Source organism: Trematosphaeria pertusa (assembly GCF_010094035.1).
Source record: "Trematosphaeria pertusa strain CBS 122368 unplaced genomic scaffold BU26scaffold_12, whole genome shotgun sequence".
Classification (NCBI taxonomy): Eukaryota; Fungi; Ascomycota; class Dothideomycetes; order Pleosporales; family Trematosphaeriaceae; genus Trematosphaeria; species Trematosphaeria pertusa.
In genome coordinates this window covers 96485-123634 of record NW_022987223.1, presented here as the reverse complement: position 1 = coordinate 123634, position 27150 = coordinate 96485, and the positions used below count along the sequence as shown (strand labels likewise).

At 52.8% G+C, this 27150-nt stretch overlaps 9 protein-coding genes across 9 annotated transcripts; 2 read left to right on the top strand and 7 right to left on the bottom strand.

The window, feature by feature from the left end:
* Positions 1-272: 272 nt before the first annotated feature.
* BU26DRAFT_607596 (quinate permease) lies at positions 273-2077 on the bottom strand (the record flags this gene model as incomplete). Its single annotated transcript, XM_033835772.1, has 4 exons — positions 273-1025; positions 1085-1744; positions 1796-1923; positions 1975-2077. 4 exons carry the CDS (start codon positions 2075-2077, stop codon positions 273-275), a joined length of 1644 nt encoding a protein of 547 aa, XP_033680308.1.
* A 696-nt stretch (positions 2078-2773) lies between these two features.
* Positions 2774-4221, bottom strand: BU26DRAFT_567898 (uncharacterized protein; the record flags this gene model as incomplete). The annotated part of the gene is made up of 2 exons (XM_033833712.1): positions 2774-4029; positions 4080-4221. The coding sequence occupies 2 exons, from the start codon at positions 4219-4221 to the stop codon at positions 2774-2776; spliced, it is 1398 nt and encodes a 465-aa protein (XP_033680307.1).
* A 306-nt stretch (positions 4222-4527) lies between these two features.
* On the bottom strand, positions 4528-6222 carry BU26DRAFT_542206 (glycoside hydrolase family 79 protein; the record flags this gene model as incomplete). The annotated part of the gene is made up of 3 exons (XM_033831631.1): positions 4528-5314; positions 5372-5437; positions 5492-6222. The coding sequence occupies 3 exons, from the start codon at positions 6220-6222 to the stop codon at positions 4528-4530; spliced, it is 1584 nt and encodes a 527-aa protein (XP_033680306.1).
* Positions 6223-6883: 661 nt separating this feature from the next.
* On the bottom strand, positions 6884-8685 carry BU26DRAFT_489445 (uncharacterized protein; the record flags this gene model as incomplete). Its single annotated transcript, XM_033826019.1, has 2 exons — positions 6884-8413; positions 8461-8685. The coding sequence occupies 2 exons, from the start codon at positions 8683-8685 to the stop codon at positions 6884-6886; spliced, it is 1755 nt and encodes a 584-aa protein (XP_033680305.1).
* A 408-nt stretch (positions 8686-9093) lies between these two features.
* Positions 9094-10607, bottom strand: BU26DRAFT_542205 (A1pp-domain-containing protein). Its single transcript, XM_033831630.1, has 3 exons — positions 9872-10607; positions 9306-9819; positions 9094-9249 (listed from the first exon to the last, which is right to left on the bottom strand). The coding sequence occupies exons 1-2, from the start codon at positions 10585-10587 to the stop codon at positions 9570-9572; spliced, it is 966 nt and encodes a 321-aa protein (XP_033680304.1). The 5' UTR covers positions 10588-10607; the 3' UTR covers positions 9094-9249; positions 9306-9569.
* Positions 10608-10728: 121 nt separating this feature from the next.
* Positions 10729-13040, top strand: BU26DRAFT_521798 (amp dependent CoA ligase). Its single transcript, XM_033829627.1, has 5 exons — positions 10729-11165; positions 11215-11352; positions 11409-11680; positions 11748-12531; positions 12600-13040. The coding sequence occupies exons 1-5, from the start codon at positions 11073-11075 to the stop codon at positions 12942-12944; spliced, it is 1632 nt and encodes a 543-aa protein (XP_033680303.1). The 5' UTR covers positions 10729-11072; the 3' UTR covers positions 12945-13040.
* A 4387-nt stretch (positions 13041-17427) lies between these two features.
* BU26DRAFT_567893 (uncharacterized protein) lies at positions 17428-17835 on the bottom strand (the record flags this gene model as incomplete). The annotated part of the gene is made up of 2 exons (XM_033833711.1): positions 17428-17531; positions 17592-17835. The coding sequence occupies 2 exons, from the start codon at positions 17833-17835 to the stop codon at positions 17428-17430; spliced, it is 348 nt and encodes a 115-aa protein (XP_033680302.1).
* A 1323-nt stretch (positions 17836-19158) lies between these two features.
* Positions 19159-20204, top strand: BU26DRAFT_489438 (uncharacterized protein; the record flags this gene model as incomplete). The annotated part of the gene is made up of 2 exons (XM_033826018.1): positions 19159-19533; positions 19591-20204. Exons 1-2 carry the CDS (start codon positions 19176-19178, stop codon positions 20202-20204), a joined length of 972 nt encoding a protein of 323 aa, XP_033680301.1. The 5' UTR covers positions 19159-19175.
* A 4016-nt stretch (positions 20205-24220) lies between these two features.
* BU26DRAFT_462098 (mitochondrial carrier protein-like protein) lies at positions 24221-25919 on the bottom strand. The gene is made up of 3 exons (XM_033825080.1): positions 25619-25919; positions 25258-25555; positions 24221-25202 (listed from the first exon to the last, which is right to left on the bottom strand). Exons 1-3 carry the CDS (start codon positions 25796-25798, stop codon positions 24448-24450), a joined length of 1233 nt encoding a protein of 410 aa, XP_033680300.1. The 5' UTR covers positions 25799-25919; the 3' UTR covers positions 24221-24447.
* Between the last annotated feature and the right edge of the window lie 1231 nt (positions 25920-27150).

The window sequence follows — 27150 nt, the reverse complement described above, 5'->3', positions numbered from 1 at the left end:
CACCAGAGGCCACTTTGAGAGGCAAACAGGGAAGCCGTTTTCGATACTGCGAAAAAGTCGGGACGTCCGAGCCGTGTACCGGATTCAACTGCGGAAAGAAGACTGGCGAGTGGAAGAGAATCACTGCAAGACCAGGGATCAATGTTGCGGTGTAGCGATAAGCGAGCATACTTCCATGGGTGTTTTCGTACGAAAGTAACTGAAAAGCCGCCCGAAGTGAGATTTTCAATCTACCTTGCATGGTCGTTGGATCCTTCGGATTACGCCCCAATTTACGGCCCTTCCTTTGTGCTTGGCACGCTCTCCAGCCGGTCAACACCGACATCTTTCTCCTGTGTATTACTGGAATCATAGTCCTTCCTCCTGGCTGCTTGTTCCTCCTCTGTTATTATTGGTCGCTTCCTGATCTGCGCCCACACGGCCTCGTGCATCGGCTTCATGAACAGCGCGTCCATCTCCTCCAGCATTATGCCTTTCGTTTCTGGGACGAAAAGAAACGACCAAAGACCCATCAGAAGTAAGATGGAGGCGAAGAAGAAGTAGGCACCATAGCCCAGGTCCGAGATCATGTATGGTGTGCTGCGCGCGATGATGAAGGAGCCTAGCCACGTGTCGGCCGTCGTCAACGATACGCACAACATGCGGATATCCAAGGGAAAGATCTCCGATGCGTATGTCCATGTAATGCCTTGCCAGGTCGCACAGATGATGAAGGCGTTCACGTAGACGCATACCATAGCGAGGTATCCCCACCCGTCGCGAGATACGTCTCCCCTAGCGGCCGCGGCGGCTGGGTCCGCTCGCATCACGTAGCCGCCGATATACCACATGGGAATGCAGCCTAGCGCGGCGCCCCATATGAGGCCCTTGCGTCGTCCGACTCTCTCGACTACGATGACGGTGAATGTGATCATCCCGAGGGTTTTCGCGATACCGTAGAAGCCTGTTGAGAAGAGCTTGAGAGACGTGCCAGATATGCCGAGAGTCTCAAAAATGCGTGGAGCATAGTAGGTGATGATGTTGACCTGCGTGCCGTCAGCAGTGGCCGATGAGATCACCGATCTCAGAGACTAGCGCTACTCACGCCTGTAAACGATTGAAGAAACATCAGTGCAAGGCCAATGCCCATGCGATTTCGGGTACCTTTCTGAAACAGCTTCTGGAACTGTGCCCACTTGCTGAGATGGTTCGTACTTCGTTCCTCGACTTGCGCACGAATCTCGCCCATCTCGCGCAGAATGTATGGATGCGAAGATGGTAGGCCGCGCAGATTTGTCAGTATCTTCTCAGCACCCTCAAAGTTATCGCCTCTGGCGAGCCACCGCGGCGACTCAGGGCACCACGACATGCCCAAGACGAGCATCACGCCCGGGAAGAGTTGGATTGCTAAGGGAATAATCCACTGAGCTTGTCTTTCGACATTGATAGTTTGGTCCGTTGCGTAGTTGATCCAAAAGCCCAGCATTCCCCCGCCCTGTGAAGCAATCTCGAAGATGCCCACAAGCCGGCCTCGAATGGAAGGAGGTGCAACTTCGGCGATGTATACTGGGACAGTCAGAGACGAAGCTCCGATCCCAAGACCTGCGATCGCCCGACCGCCGTAAAGAAGGTTTAGGCTGCCTTGCGCTGCAGTCATCAATGTGCCGCCGAGAAGGAACACTAGCCCGGCTATCACGATGGTCTTCTTCCGGCCGATCTTCTCGGCGATAGGAAAGGTGAGCAGAGCCCCGAAGAAGCAGCCAGCCTGTGCAGATATCAGTTAATGTAGTTGACTCTCCAAGGAGTAATTGCGTACTTGAAATGTCGATACGATGTTGGCTTGGATCGTGTCGCGAGTGTTCTTCGACACGTCTTCCCAGCCAAAGTCGCGAATGAAGGAGTCGAGCGCCATTGTGCCGCCAATGACAGCAGTGTCGTAGCCCACTGTTTCACGTTTAATGCAAGACAGAAATCGATGCCGGAACAATAACGTACTTGCGAGTGCCGACATGGAGGCCACTAGAGCGATGAGATGGATCCTCCAGTTGCGCACTTCGGGCGGATCCTCAGTGCCGGCTGCGTGGATACTCCAGCCCATCGTGAGTGAGCGGTATGCAGTTGTCACTGTTCCAATGCAGTGGAAAGTCACCGTGCGTTTCCTGAGTGTAGGCAGTTATTCCAGCCGCTGGGAGCTCAACAAAAGGATAACCGTGGGCGGAACGCGGTTCCGTCCGAAGATAATATACCATCGCACCGCCAACGTTGGACAACGCGGGGAAGCCGCACGAGGTTGCACATCTTTTTGACACCTGCTGCATCTGGATAGCCGTTGGCTATTCCCGGGGACGATAGCTTGGCGGCACGCGGCGATGAGTCTTGGGGTTCAGTTGGCATGCTTGCTAGAAAGATACGATAGGCGAGGAGGGAGGAAGAAGGATGAAGATTACTTGGCAAGCCTCTCCGCTGGTGGAGGGTGTGGATGGTGTGCTTGGCTAGGCCGAAGAGTGGAGGTGGAGGAGCGGGGAAGGGACGATCACGTGTGTGGGGTAAGCCGCTTCTTCATCATCAACGTCTTGCATCCACATGACCATCGTACACCACAACATATTGGGGCCCTAAAAGTTTGTCCAGAATCCTAGTTTATTCCATATATTTCCTCCGTTGAAGTCCAGCAGCCGAGAGGAGCAATAACGCTAATAAGTCCGAACCAGAATCTATCCAAAGTACTTCAAGAACATTCACACCCATAAAGCTTATCCGGAGAATATGCCGGCGGATGCCGGAGTGCCTCCGCCTACATCTTAGCCTTTCCATTTCCTTCCCACTCCTCACCAAGAGCATTGGATGAGGTAGTAGTTCCTCCAGCGAACCCCTCAACTCCACTCCGCGGTTGCGCCTCCAGGCCGGAACCATCAGAAGCGTCAGGAAACTCGTTCTCCTCGTCATCTCCCTCTACCATCTCTCCAGTTTCATCATAGTCATCCTTTTCCTCATCACCCTCTTCCCCATTTACGTCCCCATCCATCAACTGCCAGTCCGGATCGCGACGCACATTAGCAATCCAGCCCCTCTCCCTCAGATTAGCGAAGATATTACCACCACTCGAAATACCAGACTGGCGGACCATTCCCCGTTCTCCAAGCGCAACGCCTCGATTCCGCAAATTCTGAAACACGTCGAACATGCCCGGACCAGGTCTCGAGTAGACCAGCGGTATGCCATGATCTGCCCCCACAGGCCCTAGCCCGATAGAGTAGGTTATCGATGGGTCGGGAAGCTGCAAAACGGGCCCGGATGGTAGCATCCGGGGAATAGGGTGCGAAACAAACGCTGCAGAAGACGGGTCGGGCCGAGGAACTTTGTGGCTCGTTCGCCTTCCTATGTCCGGCGTGCCGAATGCTTGTTGGTAAGATCGCATGTGCCCACGCCCTGCGATATAGTGTGGACGTGGTCGCTGCGACGCATCACAAGCATGACCGACCTCGTACTCTTCGACCGACTGCGACTGGCTGCGCTCCATAGGTGGGCTATTGCCGGCTGTCTTGCGCCGTTGGAGTGAATGTGAGCGATCGGCTTCCGATCGAAGGTCGACGCCGCCCGGTCCTGGGGTTACTGGAGCAGTCACGCCGGCCACCGAGTACGGCGTACGAGACTGATCGGAGGAAGTCTTTGGACTCGACAGCATAAGGGACGATCCGGACTGCCGACTCGACTGATAGGGGGCGCTCGAAGATGTCACGAGGGCCATGGTAAGGCCTTCTTCTTTAGCTGGGGTATTGCCGTCCTCGGAGTCCAAGTCTAGGCCTTCCGCATCCGTCTCCCGCTTGACCCGAGTAATGGCATATGCGGTAAGAGGTGTCTGAGATGCCGGCAGAGCTTCTTCGATCACCCCGTCAGCTTTTTTCTTCGTCAGCCCGCGAGGGTCAACTGCGTTGTTTTTCCCCTGCATGTTGGCTCCCGGAGCGATCAAGTGCCCTATAGGCGAGAGCTTACCTGGAGCAGGCGCTCGGGGAACTTCCATGGTTGCATCATTCCCTTGAAGTAGGCGGCCTACCAAGTAATTAGATTCACGATATGAGAACTTTAGCACATGGACTTACCCGTATCGTCGAGAGTAGCATTGGAGCCAACGTCCGTCACGTCTGTCTCAAGACCAAGAGAGGACGGTGAAGAAGTAGAGCAGCTTCGCGTCCGCGGAAGGCCACTGCTAAAGCCGTTCCGGGATGGGGGCGTGCTTGACATCTTGACAGTACCTCCAAAGGTTCAGAGGCGGAAGTAGTGAGGATAGTTGTTGTTGATATTCTCCTGTGCTTGTGTTGTGATTTCGATGGGTCGAGAGCCGTGGAGTCGACGAGGACGCAACTAGGTCTTCGAGGAGGCCGTGTATTGTATTGATACTCTCTTTTTGTGCTCGTCCCCTAGCTGTGGCGCATGGCTCGCCCGCTCTGTGCGACAACCTCAGCGCTTCTTTCACCAAAACGAGTACACTATCCCCGCGATACAGAACCTCCTATCCTACAACTCGCTGACACCCTCCTCTTCTCCGCCTCAATCATTTAAATATACAATAACCGCCTCACTATCCGGCAGCCTCACAGTCAACTCACCCTCCGTCACATTAACCGACCCCCGTGTCATCTCCCCATGCCCCTTCCCCTGGTCCACCTTATACGACCACTGCTGCCCCTGCCACGTGATATTCTTCCCATTAACATCAAACCCACCAGCGTCCGTCCCAGCATTCGCATGCAATCTCCCAATCCTCGCACTCCGCACCGAATCGCTCAAACCCTTCAGCTTCACCTGTACGGCATTACGCTGCCCAGACCCAGTATACTCTCTCAGCCCAATAATCGCGACTCTCTTAACCACCTCGCCTTCAAACATCGCATACGCGCTCACAAACGGCGTCCTCAGATCAATATTAACCACGCCCCTCTTCCCCGCGGCGCTTTTGCCAATAAAACCCGCAACGAACGGCTGCGCATAAAACGGCGCGCGAACCTGCGGCCCCGGCTCACTTAGCCTAGCCCGCGGTATCCAAAGACTGTGTTTCGCGACAGGGCGCTGCGTGCCGCTCACGCGGCTTACGTTCTTGCTCATGGCGTACAGCTGGAAGTCGACGGACCAGAGCGCGGCGCCGAAGTAGGACTGGAACTTTGTGGAGCCCTTTAGCGCGCTGCCGGTTTCGGAGAACACGTAGGATATGGCCGGGAAGTTGTTGCGTAGGTAGGTGATGGAGGGGGTGTAGGATTTGAAGCGCGTGGTTATGGCGTTGTGGTTGAGGAGGGAGGATTGGATGGTGCCGGTGGGCATGTTGCCGGAGACTTGGTAGCTGGTTGCGATTAGGGTCAGGGTTGCCCATGGGTTCGAGTTTTGGGGAGGGGCTTACTAGTGCTCGCCGACGTATTTGATGCGGCCTTTTACGTCTTGGAGTCCCGCAGTAAAGATACCCTTTCTAAACACTATTAGCAGCTGGCTCCGTACGCTTACGGAAAAGTATAGCACTTACACGCCAAACTGATTTCCTCCTTTTACCACACCGCTCGCGGTATCTAGAACCTGAAATCTCCTATCCGCATCACCGAGACCCAAATCCTTCACCACATCCCTGATAGCCTCCTTCACATCCTTCACATACGCTTTCGCGTTTGGCTCATAGAGCTGCACCTCGTTTCCAACCTGGATGGTACCAATCCTTTCCTTCCCCACTGCCTTCTCCACACCATTCACATACAGCCTCACATTAGTCGCATTAACCGCCAAACTCTTATCATCAATAGGGGCTTGAATCGAGAACTTCGCGCCCGAGAACTTCTTGAACCCGTCAAAATACCCGGGCCCGAGAATGAACGTCGCGGCGGAGCCATCAGGGCATTGGTTACTGCCGACGCACTTGGTGTCCTCGGTCTGGTTTGGGTTGATGGAAAGTCGATCACCGCTTGTGCCCCCGACGCGAATGACGATTGGAACACCCATGCGCTTTTGCAGAGAGGCGACGAGGTTGGCGGAGAAATCGTTGGCATAGCTGGGGAGGAAGGCGGACTCGAAGCCCACTGAGACGAAGTCGGCGGGGACTGCGGAGGCATCTGAAGGACGAGAGGCACTGAGGTTTATCGTGTGCGTTGCCGTTACGGAGGCGGATTGTGCTGCAACTTCGTCGGGTACGGGGATAGGGTGTTGAAAGCGAGCAGCACCAGGAAGTGCGGCCACAATAAGGCTGAGGAATTTCTTTTGCATCATGACGAAGGGGTCGAAAGCTCAGATAATACACTTTGGGGGTCCATGGCTGTGGGTATTATAGCCGATATCCTATGTTGTAGTGCTTCTAGTCGCCGTGCAAAGTCCGACGTCATAAGGCCACCCAGCGCCCCCTATTCGGGTATGTAAATCTGCCTGCAGGTACAGAGGCGGTATCTAGGAGTAGATCCCCCATCCAGTTATAATTTTGGATCCGAAGGCCGGCGGTGAGTGCAACGCCTGTTTGCTGAGGCTTGGGCTTGGAGGTGCAGGGATGGTCGCAGCTTGTTTCCTATTTGGACTAGGCTGCATGCACTGTGGCGACATCCCAGAATCCTTGGTTTGGGGCATGCAGGACTCTGCTGGTGTTAGGCAACGGGCCACAAGGTACTGAGCTGGTTGGTGTGCTCGACGTTCTCCGTCTGGAGTCAGCTTTATGTCTGAGCACCTGAGATAACCTAATCAGATGACCCTGTATACATGTAAGTGTCGAGTATAGATATAAGCGCCTACAGACACAAGGGCATTCGTGATAGGACCAACTGTGCTCGCAACCAGCTCATATTCAGGGTGTACTTTTCGCGTCGTCAGCCCGCCTTAAAACTCCGTATCCGCACTCCAAGCCGGCATGGAATCGGCTGCAAAGGCGGGAACAGAATCTATCTCAGTCGTAAAGGCGGCCCCTTCTCAACAGCTGACCGCTTTCGCGAGCCTCCGTGATAGCTATGTGTCCAATTTCCGCATTGGCATCGACGTCGCCTATCATTATACGAACATCGCGCAAAGCTCTCGCCCTTGCCAGGCTATCGAGATGTGAAGCCCCCTGCACGGATACGTAAGGATTATCCCGAGTCAGCGAGGAGACGTATCCCAGGACATCGGGTGCCAGAAGCCATGTGTTCACCACCGCGGTGGTGATGGTAGCCAGGAAAAGGCCGACGGAAATGACGAGCAATATGCCCGCGAAGGCGTAGTTGCAGATGTATATGTCGCCCGTTATTTCCGCAACCTGTGCCTCGGTAGTATTCCAAGGAATTCTTTCCGATACGCCCGGATACGGCGGGTTGTCGTAGAAGTCTGTGTTCTGAGGAATGCCGCCTAGTCGATAGTCGGACGCAAACGAGGCATCCCAAAACGTGTTGAGCACCACGGAAAGACGACCATTGAAAACGTCCAGAGGTACCTCAGACAGGTTTACCAGTCCATTTGATGCATACAGGGATGATGAATCCGGGTCCATTAACCACCGCTCCGTTGGAGAACTGACCTCGATCCCAGATGTATGTTGCCATATGGGGCTGACACTCGTCCACGATAATGCCAAAAGAGCGTATTCCAGAGATGGGATAGCTCCGAGGCCTTCAGACAGGACCGTGGGGCGGATTGCAACAACTCGACAATCGACGCCCAGGCACTCCACGGAACACTCTATACCTTGCGCTTTGGCCACACACTCCGTAGAACTCATGCCTGTCGATTCGATAAGCACAATTTGGCCATCGTCCCCACTCCGTGAAGTGAAGGTGAAGTGCTGCAGATTAGGTGCAGCTGCACTCCAACGGTACTTCTCTGCAATCTCCATTTTGAAGGTCGAAGGCCATTTGATCCATGTGTCATTTGGAACAAGGCCTAATGATACATTGCTCCAATCCGCCGGACCTTCGAACCAAGACATGGCGAGACAATTGACCTTCCAGTATCGGCTGCCTACCTGGAAGGAGAAATTCCGCCCTTGATCGATCCCAACAAAAGGGAGGCCCAGCAGCGACGCATAAGAGACATTGCGCGAGTAATCAATCGGCTGCCATTCGTCGCTCGGTCCGTCCAGGGATACGTTATCCAAGGTCGGAATCCTGATACTGTTCCATGGGTCTTGCGTTGCGTGTAAGCGCCCGCGACTGGAGCCTAACGCTGAAATGTAGGTGGATGAGAAGACGATCCAATCCTTCTCCTCAGGCATCCAGTTCAAGGAACCGTGCCATTGTAATAATTCCAAGGGCAAGTACCGAATCGCAGTTCTAGACCGGTAGAGGTGAGGTTCCCGAGAGAGTAGCCGTAGCGAAGATTGACCGCCCAAGGGTGATAAAGCCCAGGTAAAGATAATCAATAGGCCGATCGCATCGACGTGACGGATAGCGACTTGTCGATCGAGCGCAGTAAAGAGAGAGTTGCATCCTATAAGTCTTTCTAAAGTCTGTGCGACATCAGGATACCATTTCACAAACAACCTGGGTGTCCTACGCTTAAGCGGCTGCCGCACTCGGCAAGCCACCTACCAATAACCTTGAGAAGCCTTCCGAGTATAGCCGCGAAGACAATTGGGAAAATCGTAGGTGAGAAACGGTTGACACGCTCGATACCCATTCCAAACGGCCTGACGAGCCTTCCATGGAGGCAAAACGCGATAATGGCAAGACCTAGCAAGAAACTTAGGAATGCACGAGCGAGCGAAAGCCGACAGATCATACCTATAAAATAGAGCGGAATGATACTGAGCAGGATGTTCAGGGCAAGCGCTGCCCAGCGACGCGAGTCCCACCGCCCCAGCTCAGCCTTGGGAATGTCCTCTTCTTTCTTTCCGCTGACGTCATCTCGGGCCGTCTTAGATATCGACTCGTCCCCGTCTAGGTCACTCATAGCGCTGTATATGGAATGCTGAGGCATTTTGGGTTGGTCGCGGACTGATAGCAAGTGGAGATTCGGCCATTTTAAGAACCTCTCGAACATTCAAAAAGCCACGCTGGGCGTTACACAGACGAAAAACAAACTGTAATTTTATCAGCCGCTGACGGGTTCAAGACTTGCCAACAAATAACGATGCGTTGAAAATGTAACGCAGCCTGACTGCCGCGGAATCGGCCTTGGTGATTGGCGGTCTTCTAAAAATGAAAATATCGCCTGCAGCCATACAGACACGCTCGAAGGCAAGTATGAATGCACAGCCCGGTCGAGCCGGTCCGGCGGGAATCTGCAGGAGGCAAGGCTGAGGTTTACTGCTCTCTGCCGCATACAGAAAAAGATGCGGTCGGACTAGCCGATTGTTAGCCGTTTAGTCTGATGCGACGACCGGTAGGAGAGATGAGAACCTTAGGAAGCATGCAATATTTGCATTAGCCACGGCCGCATCTAATGGCGGATTCCGTCTTCGAGTGGCGTAAACTGCGGCATGAAAACAAAGCAGTACAGACAAGATACGTCCACACTCTCTATCAGGCATTCAATCATAATGTCCCCTTTCAACTCATCTCCAGGGTATACTCTATGCATGCAATCCCCTATAACGCCGCGTATTTAGGGCCATCAGACCCGGCAAACAAACCATATCATGCCCTTCGTAAGAGATGCTGGCTTCACAGGTCCGCTTTCGGTGCATCATCCTTAGCCTCCTTTGCATCCTCCTTGTCCACGACTACGAAGTCATCCTCTGCCATCTCGGTCCTCTGCTTCTTCTGTGATGGCTCCTCGGGATCTTTCGGCTCGGCGGTGGGGGCATCGGGCAGCTTGGCAGCGAGTTCGGTCTCGTCGGTCGACTTCTCTGCCGCGTCCTCCTCCGCGTTCTCTTCGGCTTTCTCTTCGGTAGCTGTAGGTGGGAAGTATTTCCTATCCCTGACAGTTAATCCTCCGGCCTTGAAGAGCACACACGTCCACTCACGGGATGTTCTTAAAGTACGCATCCTCATCCTTCTGCATAAAGTTGCAGAAAACAATCCTCTCCATCTCATCCGCGTTCCCCTCCTCGAGGAACTTCCTCACGGTCTCTAGCGCGACCTCGCTCGCCTCCTCGCTCGGATACCCGTAGATACCCGTGCTCAGCGCACTAAACGCAATGCTCTTCAGCCCATTCTCGATCGCGAGCTCTAAACTCCTGCGATAGCAGCCTGACAGCAGCTCGGCATGCGTGCCCTCTGACTTAGTTGACCAGTATATTGGGCCTACGGCGTGTATGACTTTCTTCGCGGGGAGGCGGTAGCCGTCTGTTATCTTCGCGGATCCGGTGTCGCAGCCGTCGAGCGTCTCGCATTCGTCGAGGAGCTCCGGACCGGCTGCGCGGTGGATGGCCCCGTCGACGCCGCCACCGCCCAGCAGCGAGTTGTTGGCGGCGTTGACGATGGAGTCGACGGCGAGCACGGTGATGTCTTGCCGGATCACGGAGATCTTGTCGTTGTAGGTGGCATTGGGTGCGTATGCGGGCGAGGTGTCGTCGTCGATGGGTGCGATGCGGTTGAGCTTGTAGAGCAAGCTGAGGGTGGGAATCTCGCTCAATGGGATTGGTTCGGCCATTCTGCGGTTGTATCGGAGCGCGCGGGCTTGCTTACGGTAGAGGGGTGCTGGGCGTATAATAAACCGAGACGAGAGTGTACGGAGCATCAAAGAGAGGCAGAGGCTCTTGTGCAGGTGTGGGAACCCGCGGCAAGCGTGGGGCTGGAGCTTGGGCCACTTCGCCTCGTTAGCGTCAGCCATTCACCGCCAAGACGTTCCCCGCCACGTCCGCCTCCGCACTCCAGTCACCCACAGCTCGCCGCTCCAACCAGAAGCTCCGACGCCGAATCGCCCGCCCCGAAAAGTTAAGAGTCCTCGCAGCTTTCAAGGCCGGACGTCTGCTCGGCAGCCCTCCTATCCCGAAACGATATGCGCGGGAATAATGACGCTCAACGGCTCGGGCGTCGTCTTACACGTAACGTCCCTGGCACGCCTGATCCAGCTAGTTTGTGTCAAGCCATAAACAGGGAGATCAATAGCTGCTGACAGCCTCGGCCCTTAAATACGGCAGCTTATCGCCTGCTGATGCGCTTGCGCTGTACAAAATCCATCCTATACATTCTCAAGCTATCTTGTACGAATGCCCTCACAACATGCCTTTCCTTGCGAAGAAGCACTCCCCAATTCCATCTCAGGACTTGCTGTCATGGATGTTCGATAGCCCGAAGTATGATCTAGACAAGCCTGTAGGTCGTCAATGCGTGTGATGCAGACCGCTTCTAACGGACTTCGTAGGTCTACATCGATCCATCTAATCCGTCGCGCTCAATATCTGGAAGGGAAGGCCGCTCGTTGATCCGCAAAGTCGCAGCGGGCCTGCTAACGCATGGGCTTCAAAAGGGCGACTGCGTCGTCGTGGCCTCCTTCAACGATGTCCGCTGTAACTTTTCCAGTTCCCATTTGGCCTTATCGTCTAACGACGCTTGCAGATCTATTATCCCGTCATCGTCCTAGGCATCATTGCTGCCGGCGGAATCTACTCCGGCACTAACCCAAGCTATACATCTCACGAGCTCACACACCATGTGAACACGCTTCATGCCAAGTTCATCATTACTGAGCCCGAAATTCTGAAGCCTATGCTTGAGGCGAAGCACGATGTGCCAAAGGAGAACATTTTCATCTTCAATAGCATGGGCCAGACCATTCCCAATGGATTCAAAGGATGGAAGACGTTACTGGAGCATGGTGAAGTGGATTGGTATGCAATTTCCCCCCCACCTTCGGCGTCTTTCGCGTATAGATTGTGATTAACGACTTTCAAACAGGCCACGCTTCACAGACCCCTCCGCCAGCGCAACCACCAACTGTATGCTGATGTTCTCCTCTGGAACCACTGGTCTCCCAAAAGCCGTTCAACTAACCCACCGCAACTTCATCGCCGAACACACCATCGTCTTTGAAGACTACCCGCGCCCCTTCCCCTCCACCCGTCTCCTCGCTCTCCCCATCTTCCACGTCGCCAGCACTCCCTCCACCATAATAGGCCCCTTTCGTGACGGTGTCACTACCTACATCATGCGCCGCTTCGACCTCGAGCTCTTCCTCAACTACATCCAAGAGTACCAGGCCACCGAACTGCTTGTGGTCCCACCGATGGCAATTGCGATTATCATGAGTCCAGCCAGGAACAAATATAATTTGAAGAGCGTGAAGAGCGCTATGTGTGGCGCCGCGCCGCTGGATAAAGGACCGCAGGCGAGACTTAAGGCGCTTCTGGCGGATGACGCGCCGTTTACCCAGGTTTGGGGGATGACGGAGACAAGTTGCATTGCTAGCATGTTCTCGCCATCCGAACATGATACGACTGGAAGCGTGGGGAGGATGTTGAACAATCTGGATGTTAAGCTCGTTGCTGACGACGGTATCGATATCAGTGCACCAGGCGTGCGCGGGGAGCTGTGTATCCGTGGCCCGACGGTTACAAGGGGCTATTTTGAGAATGAAGAGGCGAACACACGGGACTTTGACAGTGACAGCTTCTTCCACACTGGAGATATCGCATATATGGATGGCGAGACAGAACTATGGTATATCGTGGATCGCAAGAAGGTATCCTCCCCACTTCCCTTCCAGCTACATAATGTCCGCGCAACTTCCCCCGCTAACACGCCCCATAGGAGCTCATCAAAGTCCGCGGCTTCCAAGTCGCGCCCCCCGAGCTTGAAGCCACCCTCCTCTCGCACTCAGACATCGTCGACGCCGGCGTCATCGGCATTCCCGCCACAGCCATCTCCGCTACCTCGCGCGACGGCGAGCTGCCGCGCGCGTACGTCGTCCTTCGTCCCGGAGCGAAGCTAACCGAGGCAGAGGTGGTGGAGTATGCGGCAGGAAGGCTGGCCAAGTATAAGAGACTTGATGGGGGTGTCAAATTCGTAGATGCGATTCCTAAGACGGCGAGTGGGAAGATCTTGAAGAGGGTGTTGAGGGAGACGGCAAAGAAGGAGATGGGAGCGAAGCTGTGAGTGAGCGTGGATGGTAAGAATTAGTAACCGTTATTGTTTCGTAGTGCATGTTAGATATCTTCGCGAGGCCTTCAGTGTCCAGTAATCTATCCGTCTCGTCTCCTCTCCAGCCTCATCCCCGTGGAACACCTGGTGCACAGACCTCATATCCTTTCACACGTCCATATAAACCTCTCGGCGCTCTCATTCCTCCTTTCTTCGTGCACTTCTACCCAGAGACTAAAATTTATCCCTGGACATTCATGGCTTAGCCCTTCCTAAATCTCGGGCAGTCTATACCCATGTGGCGACTAAAAACCGGATTGCCCATTTCGCATGTCCTTCCCGCCGCCCTCCAAAAGTCGCGCTCCGCCAGCACATGTGTGTCGCCCCCTTGGGAATACTCGAAGAGGGCCCTGAGATAGAGCTCGAGAAAGGAGTAGCCCTGGCGCTCATCATCCGGTCTTTCTCGCGGATCTATGTCCTTCGCAAGTGAAAAGCTGACGACGCTCCGACACGGCCCGCTCGGCGGAGGGTATATAAATCCCCCTCGAAGCTGTAGTGTTTTCCTTCTCCACACGCTCGTTTCTCTGGGACTAAAAAAGCTTACCGCAGAAAAAAGGCATGGTTCTTGGTCGCTAAAGAGAAACCTCGCGATCGCCCATGCGCGCTTGGACTTTTCCGCTCAACGCCCATACGGTATCCAGTTTGCTGAAAAGGCATAGCAAGTACATCGATATGCTGCGTCGGGAGTAGACTCACAATATCTTATTAGTCGGTGTCGCTATAGGTGGATACGAGCGTGCGAATCGTTGGAAGGGCTTCGACAATTGAAACTCACGTCTGCATGCTCCGATCTCAACGAGCTACACGTGTCGATATCCTACTCAGGACGGCTCTCCATCAGCCCCTGGAAGTTCCTTCGATGTGCGCTCGCACATGTCTTCTTCAAATGCACGGAGCAAGATTCCCGCCTTCTCGAAGGTATATAAACCGCTCTTCCCACCTCGCGAACTTCTTCCCCACACCCTCACATTGCTGAGTCTAAAAAGTACTCCCCAGCTCACTCATGTTCTTGGGTGATTTAAAAGGTTCTGAAGGATTTCTTATGTGGGTACGAAAATAAAGACTTCATATTCATGCACGGTTCGGCTCGTCCGGGAAGCGACCCCGTGTCCCACACGCTTCTCCTGCTCGGCTCTCCCAAATTTACCGATCCATAGTGGCATGTCTGTATGTCCCTGGAAGATGCCCAAAAGACGGCCATGTTCTGTTCTAAAATCTTAATTAAGGCAGCTTCATGCCGGCGCGCTTCTCTTCTCGCCAAAATTTCGTATCATATCTCGCTACGCTATAGCTCTTCCGGCATACAAATTCAGTGGACTCAAAGGCATGAAGAAAATGTTGCATGGTGTGTTCGGGGAGACTGCGGAGCGAGTCGTAAAACCTAACCTTCTCACTCGATATGCTGGCCAGCCACATCTCTCTTTCAGCGACTCTTCCCGTGTATATAAACCCGCCGTCCGCCGGCTGTGCTTACTCTTCCTCTTCACTACTGCCCTTCTGGCTCTCTCTAAAGAAATCATCGTAGACGTATATGTTTTGGGCAGTCTAAAAACCCGCGCCAATCCCGCGTATGCCCTGTTTGGATTGAGTCAACTGAACCGCCCATCGCTTGTTTCTCTCGGGCTTGCAAAATCCGCAGGGGATTATAATGGCTGGTTCATTTGAGTTTTCCGGATCACCCAGGAGGCGAAAATACACAAGGAAGGCATCGATGGCGCGCTCGCGGTTCGCAGAGCTAGGAGACACATTCTATGTGCGACACTAGATCTCCGGTCACAGCCTTCCTCACAAACGAGTATCCTTGGGTATATAAACCCCTTCCTGATACCGCTCGCTTTCCCTTCCTCACTCGTACGCTTCTTCAGTCCACTAAACTCAGGGGCTACTTGACATGTCCGGATGTTCTAAAGTTTCGCGCCGCCGTTTCCATGAGTGCCTCCAAAATGCAAATCTACATGGATTCAGACCCGCCTGGAACTGTTGCTTAGCTTATGTCTAGCTTTCCGAGACCGTGGAGAGCTTTAAATGCATCCGAAAGTTCCTCGAAAGGCTGCAGTAAGCCACTACATAGAGCTTTGGGTGTATGGAATTCAATCCTTGGAATTCAGAAGTTCTACCTGGCAAAAATCCGGATGGGTCCCGCTCATGGGATCGGCCTATCGTCTCTATGATCCAGCATATGCATTTGAGCTCTATGCCTTGCTCGGCCGCCTCACTGACCGAGGTTTCCACATTAGCCTCTATGCCGCGCCGTATGGCACTTCTCCCCAATCCCGACTACGCGCAATCACCCGAGTCTCCGCGCCAAGGTCTCCTCGCTAGGAGTATATAAACCACTCCTCTTCCCCTATCATCCTGCACAAACTTTGCAAAAGCAGGTCTAAAAGTGTCTCTGGGTGCCGCGTATGCTTCGAGGTATCCAAAAGCCGAATCGGACAACACAATGTCCTGGACGAGAGCGAATAGCTACATATGTGAGGCCACATTGGACGCTGCGAAAGGAAAGTTCTGCCACTGCCATGTTGCGGCTTCCCAAAAGCACCAATTTGGACTTCCTTCGAAGGAACCCTAGGCGAATTCGCATCAGAGAATCCACCTATCGATCAGATAAAAGCGATTCCTGTTCCAGAGGAAAATATATAAGCCCCTCTTCTCATTGTACCTTTTCTCCTCACAGATGCAAATCCGTGGCTCTAAAAGCTAGGTCTACGATGTGCATGCTTCTCGCTGCCTAAAATCTCCAGAACGCAACGAATATGTCCTAGGTGGCTCCAGTGTTACATCAGCAGACTCACGGGAACGCCTTCAACAACGTCCATTACTGGACCTCATGTATCATGCTCTGCTAGGGCCGCGACTCATAAGGAACATTGCCCGTGGGGGCGAGGAGGCCTTCATTTCCGGACGCGTTTTCCCGTGCTAATTGCCTTTGTCCCTAGAGCAACTTTCTCTTTAGTTCTAAAGAATAAAAACACCCATACCATGGCTTCGGAGGCCTGCGGCTGGCCAGTTTGGTTCCCATATTCTATATCCTTTGGATACTCTCCGCAGTTCCCGAGACAAGAGCATCTTCAAAGCATGAGGCAGAGGGGCATTATGCTGTGCTTCTTCAAATTTCCAGGATCAGTCATATGTGTTGCCAGTATGGAGTGTGCAGGAGATGTGCCCTGAACAGCGATCCCAAGTCATGCGCGAGGCTTGTCGCCTGAAAGATTATATAAACGCCCTTTTTCACGACTCTCTTAGCCCCCACTGATCCTCTCCACGCCACTATCTCTATGTTTCGGGGGCTTCCAAAACCGATCGAACATGGCCTCATGGCTTGCAGGAGCGCCTGGACTTGAAACCGATGGGTTGTTCTGAAATCCAGGAACCGAAAGAGAGATTTAGAGGGTTTATAACACCCAGCGAGGGCAAAAGGAAACCGGTGTTGCCTACCATCACATTACACTTCGCCTGCAGACGTCCATCTCCCACCCCTTCGGCCTCACACTTTATAAGTATATCAACCTCACGCCAGTCCACCTTCTTCTTCACAAGTATTCAATCTCAATGTCTAAAAACATTATCCATCCGAGCGATGGCTTCCAGACTCTAAATAAAGGACATCGCTGTAAATGTGGCGGCGGGCTGGGGAGAGGATTCCACACAATTACTCTCTTCTCGGTCTCATGGAGGAAAAGACAACAAGAATAGCGCGAGGATGTTGCTTATGTGAGGACCAGGTGGGAGAGCACGGGTTGTTTCGGTAGTGGTGAGGAGCATTATCTTCTTGGGTCCGGGCTTACTCACCCTGGGATGCATGTCCCTTTCTTTGAGTCATTTTCCACAGCGGGTGTAGAAGTGTATAAGTGCAGCCTCGCACTCTTCTTCGCTCATCGATTAGTTGCAGGTAGCTCCCTTTAATACGATTGATGGAGCCAGCTCGAATTAGAGTGGCGCTTCGGGCTTCATGTCTGCAAAAAGTAAATGGGCGCTAATTCTGTGCATGTTTGCGGATCAGTATTCATAAGTTAACCTCTGGAAGTGAAGACTTCTAAGGAGGTTTGCGGGAGCTTTAGTGGCTGAGGCGAAATGTGGTACGTGATACAATGGAAATTCGAGCAAAAGTTGCTATGGTCGCATTAAACTAATTAATTTCTGAGGTTGTAACCTTCCATTCCAACGCTCAGTATTATACATCGGAAGTGCTTCTCATCAACCAAGTCAAACCATCGCCATGAAAACCACCACAAGCGTGGCGAGCATCGCCACAGTGAAACCCGACTGCATAGTCTCCAACATCTTGTTGTTCAAATCAATCGGCCAAAGGCAGCTCAAATGCGGATCCGGAATCTGTAATGCCGGGATAGAGTCGTTCTTTGGCCAGAAGACGCTGAGGGCGAGGTTCACCTACCAGAACATCTGGGTCGTGGAGTCATAGTGGTTGGTACCGGTGTCATTGTACGTGTAAGTCGTTGGATTTGGGGAGCGTTGGGTGGCAGTTGCTGCTTTGGTTCTGCTCTTGGGAGGGTGGCTCGGGAGCATTCGGCCCGGTGAGTGCTGCGGTAGGATGTTAGCGACTCCAGGACCGAAGGTAGAGGGAGTAGTAGCTGGACTCACGGATAGCAGTGACATTAGCCCAGCCCCTCTCGTTCCCGGTAAGATTGCCACAGCTAGACAGAAAAGACCCTCTAACCCCATCCTCCAAGCGCCGACACTTATCTTCGATCGATCTGGTCTCCGAACCGTTGCCGATCTCCTGCTTGGTTGCATAGTACACTGCTTCCTTCATAACCCACTCGTAGCATGACTTCCCTAGCACATCTTCGCAAAGCCATGACCCGTTTCGGGCCGGCCTCATCATTTCGTTTCCGTACATAAAGACAGCGCAGCCCTCGCAAGTCCCGCCATAGCCACCCACGCTTAGGTCAACTGAAGACGGAGTGCCCAAGTAGAAGCCCTTCTCAATGATGCGCACTTTGTCGTCGTTGGGGTCAGTGTTGTCGTACACGTGCGTTCCAATCGTCTAGGTCAAATTGCCTTCATCGCCAGCAGCGAAGGACGGGAAGGTATCGAGGCCTATCATGCCCCATGAACGGTTTGTGACCTGGCAGGAGGCGATAACACCGGCGTCTGAGGGAATTGAGCAGTGGACATCGGCGCAGGATCCTAGCGTGTTGTTGAGGACGAACACTCCGTTGGCTGAAGCGGATGAGATGGCCGTATCCAGGAGGAAGACGTACGCCAAGACAATGGTCGATATTCTAAAGAGTATTCGAGAGTATGGAAGAGCCGGATATGTTGTTTAAATATAAGTCTATATCATTACTGCTGCTGTTTGTTCGATGAGGTGCAACGTCACTGGCCCTGGCATGTGCTGCCCAGGTAGCAGGTAATGTGCTATAAAACAATGCCCATAGCCGCATGGGCGGAAGAGTCGGCGCATCCTTCGTGCTGTGCTTCTACGCTGGTTCGCAGAAGAATAGAAAGAAGGATTCATTCTAGGGTGCGGAGGCACGTGAGGTGGTCGCGGCTGACGCGCGCGCAAGTCCCGTTCGGCACTGGTCTCTCCCGTTCCGCCTTCCGCCTTGAAGGGCGGTGCGTGACTACTCCAGAATTGGTATGAGGAGCTGAAGTTTAGTAGGTATTGTTTATTGGTGCTCGGGAGGATTCGAGATTATTCACCCTAATGCGATAATACTTGCTTTGAAGCGGAAAGTAACGTGGTGTATGCGTGGTCACCTTATGCGTAGTTTACAGCACTCTATATGCCGGCTCTCCTTGCCTTGTCCTGGGGATAACTGGAAAGCCTTCACGCGCAACATTTCAGAGCGTTAAAGTTTGTAGTTCCGTCTGCGATGGTAGATATGGAGCTAAAGCTCTGCTTGTTCGTGCAAGATGATTTCTTTCACATCTCAGCATGGCCTCCATCGCACTAAATGTCGCGGCAGCTACAACCATTGCAGTGGTGTCTGCGCCATCCGCATGATCGACTCCCATGGAACAGAGGATGATCCAGCAAATAACGGAAATATAATTTCGTCCCCTGTTCAAAGTGACGCGACGGGGGTTCTAAGCACTAGCGAATACGCCCCGCTACCCCGCTCACATCTGACTCCCCTAGCACCTTTACCTGTTACCACCATTCTCGTATCCGAGTGCATCTTCACGCCACCCACGCCAATACGGTCACCAACTGCAGCAATGGTGAATATCTCCAAAATCCGCAAGAGCAACGCGAGCTTCGCGGCGCAGGGCCATAGCGGCCTAGTGTGCGTGTTCGCGGGGGCTACGGCAGGCATCGGCGCTGCAACCCTCAGAGAGATGGTGGGTTTGCTGCACTCGTCGACCTTCTACATTCTAGGACGGGATCCGTCGCGTTACGGAGACAAACTCGATGAGCTGAAGAAGATCGACCCCACGAACAGCATCGTCTTCATCGAGACCCAGGTAGCCCTGATCTCGGCGATTGACGCGGCATGCAAGCAGATCTCTGCCGCTGCTGAGAAGGTTGACATCATATGCATGAGCCCCGGTGGAATGCCCTTTCAAGGAGCAGTCTGTATGTATCATTCTTAACCTTCAGAAAGCCCTTCCGAACATCTAACCGACAGCATAGACACAGAAGAAGGCCTCGAGTCATGCTTCGCCGTCTCGTACTACTCGCGTCTCCGTCTCATCTCGAATCTCCTGCCCCTTCTTCACCGGTCCTCCCATCCGCGCATCCTCTCCATTCTTAACGGTACCAAGGAGAAGAAAATCAACGAAGAAGACATCGGTCTGGAGAAGAGCTGGGGCATCATTGCCGTCATCAACCACACCACTCTATGCACTAGCCTGGCCTTCGATTATCTTGCCGCGAACGACAGCCAGAAGCATATCACATTCCTGCATGCCACGCCTGGTTTGGTGCACACCGGAACCCCTCGTACCGCTTATCCCTCGAAGGCGAACGGATGGGTGTGGTGGGCCATCGTGTTAGTGATGCAAGTTGTGTCAGGATGGATCATTCGCAATTTCGGCATGGCGGTAAAGGAGTCTGGCGAGAGACATGCATACGAGCTGACGAGCGACAAGTTTGTTCCTGGCTCGTGGCGCGTTAATCACCTCAATAAAGTCGTGCCCGACAACGACGTGCTCGTGCAATATCGAGAGAACGGATGGGGTGAGAAGATTTGGGAGTTCACAAACCGCGTCTGGGATGAAGCCTTAGCGAAGGGTGCTAAGCCATGAATGGCTTCGAGTTATGTAGGGACACGGATGATTCCAGTACTTCAATGGTTCCCGTAGACCAAAACTGACACGGCCCCTACCTTCGTATGGTCGCACAAGAGGGACACCCATGGTAGTAGCAAATTAGAAAAAGAATTTATGATTTGGATCTACGCATGTTATAGATGATGCTAACGAATATTGATGTTGCGGTTATGTGGGGGAGGCCAGATCATCTACTATGGAGTGTAGGTTGGGTTATTTGAACAGTAGATGCCCATGTGCTGGAATGTCCATCGATTTTAGCCTGAAGAGAAGAGTAGGCCCCAGCCATTGGCAGGCTCTCGGATGATTGTAATCAGGGAACTAGCAAGTGAGGTATAAGTGGATTGACGGACATGGGGATGAAGTAGCTATATATATGAGCCAATTGGTCACCAGAACCAGTAACCATATCTGGCAATATTTTACAAAGTGGAGCTCGGAACAGGCAACACCAGCCTTCCCACTTCAGAGAAAGAACGGCGGACTGCAGGCATTCGCAGAAGCAGCGGCTGATTTTTGAAAGAACGCTCGAATTCTAGCCCCGATTTTGATTCAACACGTATATTCCCTAGGCACTCAAAGGCTCCAAGACATTGTAAACATGGAGCATGCATTTAGAAAGGTCCAACCATGTAGCGATAGTCATCTTAGTTTTCGTTTGCCTCGCGCAGAGAACCGTGTGAAAAAGTGAAAGAACATAACAAAAGGCAGACGTTTATACATCTAGTACCCCGCCCAACAGAGCAACAGTGGGTTGACGGATCCAGGGATGATCAAAAGGAACACCATACGCTTAGGTAACAACCTGGGATGATGTAATAAAATCGGCACGAGACAGTATCTTCCATGGATCACCATATATAAGGTTTTGGCAATGCGAGAAGGCATGAATCGGACCGTGGTGATATTGAGTACTTAGACACCATCGGTGCAGACGGGATTGTTCGGACACCAAACTCCAAGACATGATAGATCCGAATAGTTGGTCTAAGCAGAGGAGAGAGAAGGCCATCACACAAGTTGTCCCAGTTTTAAGAGCGGAACCTCGACGACTGGATCATCAAATATCACCCCTATTTGTTTTGAACAGTGAAAAAGCCTCCAGAGTCATGGTGTGTTGGGCTGCGGCTTTTAGAACGAACGCGAAGGCTCGACCATGCACCGTGGGTGCATGTCTTTTAGTGCCCAGCGACTTCGAGATTTTAGGAGGACAGTTGGTCAGGGGAGAAAGAAAATTATATATCGAGAACCGAACGATGACGGAGGCATGGAAGATTGCCTCTCCGCATTTCCAACAGAAGCAGACCGCAGATTCCGAGGTCCCGTCATGGCTCTCTCCGTTATCGGTTTTGGGACGGTGCCAAAATCCGAAGAGACATATCGGCTCGGTGACAGATTTGTGGAGGCTTGACAGCACTCAAACATGCCATGTTGGCGTACGATTTTTAATTTCGAGCCCGGTCCGGAACTGTGTGAGGAAAATAGTGTGAGGAACTAGCTTCCCGAGGAGGCCGAAGAGAAATATATACCCCGCGTGAAGGGGAAGACGAAGCGGCGGCAAGTGTTAAAAAGATCAAGCTGTTTGTACCGCCCAGCCATCGACGCATGCGAACTCTTTGGCGCATTTTCGTACGAAAGGGCCGCACACTCCGGCCATAAACGCTGCTAAGGACTTCCTTTCAAATGATCTCGGAAGTGAAAGATTCCAAGCATGGGCCAGGTCGGATTAAGCTTTTAGTAATCACGAAAGCGCCTGCCCATATGCTTAAATCCTCCATTTTTTTGTCTCTCGATTGGTAAAAGCACGTAGAAGTAGAAGAGCATCGTTCAGTGAGCTGAAAGTGATTTATATTCCCAGAAACCAGGACATAAGGCAGAATAACAACGTCATCGATGATCTAATGGAACGAGACGCAGAAAAGCGCGTTAACTGTCTGTCGAAAATTTTGGAGGGAAGTCGCGGAGCCTGAACCATGGTATTGCATTATTACCAATTTGAACAAGGGGATGCTCCGAAATATAGATCAACTGCTGTGCCATGCTTTTAGACACGACAGTTCTCGGCCATAGTGGGGGATGTGAGAGTTTTAGTACGGCGCCAGTGAATGGGTTTGTAGAGAAAGAAAACGTTTCCGGTGGAAGAGGAAGGATTTATAGAGACAGGGCAACGGCTGCCGAAGATGAGAGGGCCACCTAATCAGCGATCGCCGAAAGACTGCGATTAAACGACACAAAATGATCCCAAGAGTTTGAAAGAGAGAAACACAGGGCAAAACATTGAACATCGGTGCCCAAGTTTTTGATATGTGGGAAGACGCTGGAGTCTCGGACGACATGACTAGAATGATTGGAGATTTCAGAGGCACTGAGGCGTGAGCTCGTCTATACCCCTTCTGTGGTTGGTTTTGCTTCTCGTCTAGTAGGTAGAGATATATGGAGAAGATAGCCTGCCAGAAGAGCGGTTTATATAGACCGCACAAGACTGGATGAAGATTGGATGACTGTCCCGTCATATCGCCATAAGCAGCGCCAGCCGCACATGCAAACACCCAGGCCCTTTTTTGAGACAAAACCGCAGATTCTGGCCAATAATTGGGTGAGCTCTGTCCTTTTGGAGACGCGCAGCAGGGGGCCCTCTAGGACATGAACCGAGGCGATAGCGGATTTAGGAAGATAGGTGAAAGGTCCGCCATAGAGGCGAATATCAAGCTTTTTCTGGAGCCCGAAGTGGATCTCAGGAGTAAGGAAAGAGAGTCTCGCGTCGCCGGAAGGGATTCATATGGACAGTCGAAGCCTAATGGGCACCGGGCTGTCTAGCTTAAGCGACAAAGCCGGGATGCGCCCATGGCGCGCTTGGTTATTCACTTTTGGAGAGAGGAACGTCAGGGCCGAGGACATGGTATCCTGCTCGTCTTTTTTGAAGAGACTTCGAAGGCTCCAACCACACCTCACATATAGGTCAAGCCTTTGGAGGAAGCACAGGAGGGAGTCCGCCATATCGTGATCGGGTATTCGATTTTAGTCTCCCTCGCGATAGGAAGTATTGTAGGGAAAAGAAGTCGTCGGACGGCCTAGAAAAAAAGCTTTATATAGACGCGGAAATGAGCAAGTAAAGAGTAATTGATTGAGTAGTCTTGTCTTCGAACTCCGGAAAGGACAGAACAACATGGGCACTCGAGGAGTTGTTTTGGAAGAGGGAAGCCTGGGATCTTGCCATACAAGCAGTCGTAAGGTGATTTTCGAAAACATGAAGTGCTCCAAACACATATGTTGAGAACAGTGCCTATTCTGGAAAGCATAGACGAAGTACAACATCAAAGCAGATGCTTTGGTGCACATGGTGTCGAGCAATATGTGCCTTTTTTCCATTTTTGGAGAAGACGCCGCAGGTTCCACGCGCATAATCCAGGTCCTCCAACTCCTTTAGAAGCGGGGGAGAAGGCACGCATGGATCTGTCGGGGGGGATTTTTAGTTCTCCAAGTCAACGGAAGGTGGGCAGGGAAGAAGAACCGCTGCGGAGAAAGGAGTAGTTATATACCCCCGGAACCAGCACCAAGATACAAAGAGATGGTAACGTGTTTTAGAGAGGCGAGGGAGGTTCCGAAGACATTTTGGTAGGGTCTCTGTTTTGAAAGTCGCGAGGACACCAACCCATAAGTGTAGACAAACGGAATTTTAGTGCTACGAGTGGAGATCGAACGTGTGAAGAAAAAGAAATGTTCTGGGAAGGAAGAAGGGCGTTTATATAGACGAGGGAAGGAGGGAGGAGATGGGATGAGTAATAGAGTAATAAGAGTAATTAGCCGAGGCTAGGGCGAACAAAAGGTCTACAGCGGGGGAATATGGAATATGTGGACGAAGTGAGCCTGTTCCTGGACATGGGCCGGGATGAAGCACCTGCGATATGGGTCGTTGGTCAGCACCATCCATGAGCGAGAGGTGTCCCCGAAGGCTTCTAGTTTGCCAAACATCCCTCTTTCACGAGCTATCCCTCTAGGCCCGCCGAAGCTACCTCCGCCTCGTTTGATATGGCCTGCCCCGATGCACCCCTTGTCACAATAACCCTCGAAAGCGACTAAGTTCGTTGCTGGCAAGAGTATAGTATTCCAAGCTTCTAAATGTCTATCGCACGCCGCTCGCGGGCGAACTTCCTCCTGAACGCCATCTATGCATAATCTTATTCGTCACACATCCTCCTAGTATACAAATATGCTAATCCTACACAGCATTATTCTCGATCTTAACCAGCGGGTGCTGCTCAAACCACTTCAACAGCGTCTGATACAGCACCAGCATTGTCCCGGACTGCACTGACGTCCAAACAGCGCGCGGTCCTACACCCCTGAAGCATCCCCATATCCCTTCTGTCTTGTATATAATCCTCAGCCCTGTTATTACGGATGATGTGTCGAGGGTAGCGGCGCTGTGGGCACGGAGCGTGGTGGAGGGCGAGGACGTGGATATCGGGCGATTCGATTGCGTCGGAGGTGGTTTACCGGGTTTGGGGGCGCTCGAATGTCTCGAGGACGAGGAGGGAGAGAGCGTCGCCGTCGCCGGGTGCACCGATGCAGAGGGCGATCCATTGACCTGGGTCTGGATGCGCGTTTTCACGACATCTAGAGGAGTCGTTATCACGCCTGCCATGCCCCCTGCGCTCGCTGCCGTCAGGATTTCCAAGGGCAGGCCAATATTATTCGAGCCGACGTAGCGCTTCGCGATCGTGCGCTCCTCTTCGTAAAACGCGAATTGTAGGGCGGAGAAAGGCAGGTCCCGCCAGAGAGTCGCTTTGTATCCATAGAACAACGCGCCAAAACCTTCGATCCTCGCTATTGTGCGCGCTGCGTGTACTGTAGAGAGGTAATTATATCCGGAATTGAAGAAAGGATTGTTGTAGCGACCCTGCAGCTGGAGGCGCGTCTTGAGGACTTCGGAGGGGACGTAGACGGGTGCGGCGGCGAGATCTGCGATGAGGCCTGCGAGATTGTCAGTTTCCTGCTTTCTCCGCACATATGGACGCGTGCTGCGTACCGGCGGTGAAGTACGAGATTGACGGCGTGATGCCGTAGTCGATCATCCACCTCTTGCTCCACTCGTATGCGCCGAAGAACAGCACCGTCCCCGAGAACGAGCCCAAAAATGCTGGTTGCACTCCACCATACAAGCCTTTCCGTATGCCCTCCTGCCGCCATATCGTGTAGTATGTGTTGCCCATGGATGTGTATTTCGGTGGCATGTGCGGGTCGCCCTGTTGCCGTGTCTTGACGGTATCGAGCGAATGCATCAGCATGTCGCCTGTCGTGCCTCCTATCCCTCCTGCCAACATAGCCTGCGGTAATCGATCAATTGACGTTCATCGAGCGGTATTCGCTGCCAGAAAAGGTCGCCCTACATGAATGTACGGCGGCCGCACAGCCTCGTGATCTACCTCCTCTCGCACTGGTGTCTCCTCTCTAATCTCCGGGAGCGATTCCATGCTTTCCATCGCAAAGCCTCCTCCCCTCCTCCCATCATCGACGAGACTGCTTGGGATTCCAGGGCTGAACAGATTAGCCACGCGGGCAAGAACCATGGGCGGAAAACAGTCTCAGCGGTTGCGCTTGCTAAAACAAAAGGAGAAGGAGAGGTAAGATATTGCGATGGCGCAGGAACGGATGGTGAATGAGCGACGTGGGTTGTTTGGATGATGCGGTCGAAGTTCGAAAATTTGGGCCGAGACCCAAGAGCCGCATCCGCCCGCGCCGAGATCTCCGAGATGCGCACCAGCCGCTTAGCGCCAAAATCACGTGCCAAATGCTGACGGAGCCACTTTGGACTGAATGCCAAACCATCTCCACTATTCACTCCATTATCACTCGCTTTCCCTCCAGTGGCAACAACCCCGGCGGATCGGACCTCCATTAACAACATACACAGCTCCCGTGATGAAAGGGGCCTTCCAGCTAAGGAAGAACATAATCAACTCCCAATCTCCACAGGTTAACCCGTCGTCCGAGAGCCTAGCTGTTCTCAACGAACTGCTCAACCCCTTTGCCACACCTTTCTGACCATCATGTCGCCGAAGCATTCCCGCCGTAACTGCATTAACGCGCAGTGCAACCAAGTGTTAAGTTTTCTGCTTCTCCACGTCGTAGCAAGATCAGGCATACTTTTCAAATCAAAGATGCGGAAATTTGGCAGCCGAACAAATGCAAGGAGGGAGCACCGGTGGGTATGAAAAGGGACCTAGACTGAAGTGCCCAAAGCAGTTCGACGTCGCACAGCTCCCGGCATCTCCATGCGCGCGAGAGCATTTAAACAGCCCGGCCAGTAAAGCCATCCACTGCTCGCCTTTCAAAGCCTTGTACTCGCATCCTGGATTGTTCATGTCATCCGCCACCCTTCGCGATATCCAATCTCCCTCCTTCTCCCTCCCAGAAACCCAAGAAGCTCCCGAAACCCTAGCATTATAGACATAGTCTTCGCCTTTTTTGTCTTCAACATCCCCGTCCTGTGTGTGAGGTGTTTCTTCTTCGACGGGAGAGGCGGGAGGGCTTTCGAAATCATTGCTATCCGTTCGCTTAGGGCGCAGGCGTACCGGGTTTACCAACGGAATATCAAAAAGCAGTAGGAGGAAACAATGCAGAAGATGGCCGAGGCAGACGAATACGAGTGCGTGAATATTCCACCGGATGCAAAGTAGCTCTCCCACGTCGAAAACCTGGCCGAAAGGAAAGACAAGCCAGGACGCCGCTCAACCTCCTCCCAAGCTACCTCTCCTGCTACCACGCGAACCTCACACACAAACTCCTCCCCGCCTTCCAATGCCACGACTCTGTCCGAAATACTAGACGGAGTCATGCCCGTCGTCCATATCATGCTTATGTTCCGCTCCCTCTACTGCGTCATCGGCCTGCTGGTAGACGGGCGGATATGGGACGCCCT

Bases quoted from the DNA above. Each gene is read 5' to 3' on its own strand.
- BU26DRAFT_521798 (XM_033829627.1), top strand. From the start codon at position 11,073: ATGCCTTTCCTTGCGAAGAAGCACTCCCCAATTCCATCTCAGGACTTG. The intron at 11,681-11,747 runs GTATGCAATTTC...ACTTTCAAACAG, and splicing joins GAGCATGGTGAAGTGGATTG to GCCACGCTTCACAGACCCCT. The intron at 12,532-12,599 runs GTATCCTCCCCA...CACGCCCCATAG, and splicing joins ATATCGTGGATCGCAAGAAG to GAGCTCATCAAAGTCCGCGG.
- BU26DRAFT_462098 (XM_033825080.1), bottom strand. From the start codon at position 25,798: ATGGTTCTTGCCCGCGTGGCTAATCTGTTCAGCCCTGGAATCCCAAGC. The intron at 25,556-25,618 runs GTAGGGCGACCT...CGATTACCGCAG, and splicing joins TGCGGCCGCCGTACATTCAT to GCTATGTTGGCAGGAGGGAT. The intron at 25,203-25,257 runs GTACGCAGCACG...ACAATCTCGCAG, and splicing joins AATCTCGTACTTCACCGCCG to GCCTCATCGCAGATCTCGCC.
- BU26DRAFT_542205 (XM_033831630.1), bottom strand. From the start codon at position 10,587: ATGCTCCGTACACTCTCGTCTCGGTTTATTATACGCCCAGCACCCCTC. The intron at 9,820-9,871 runs GTGAGTGGACGT...TGTCAGGGATAG, and splicing joins GCGTACTTTAAGAACATCCC to GAAATACTTCCCACCTACAG.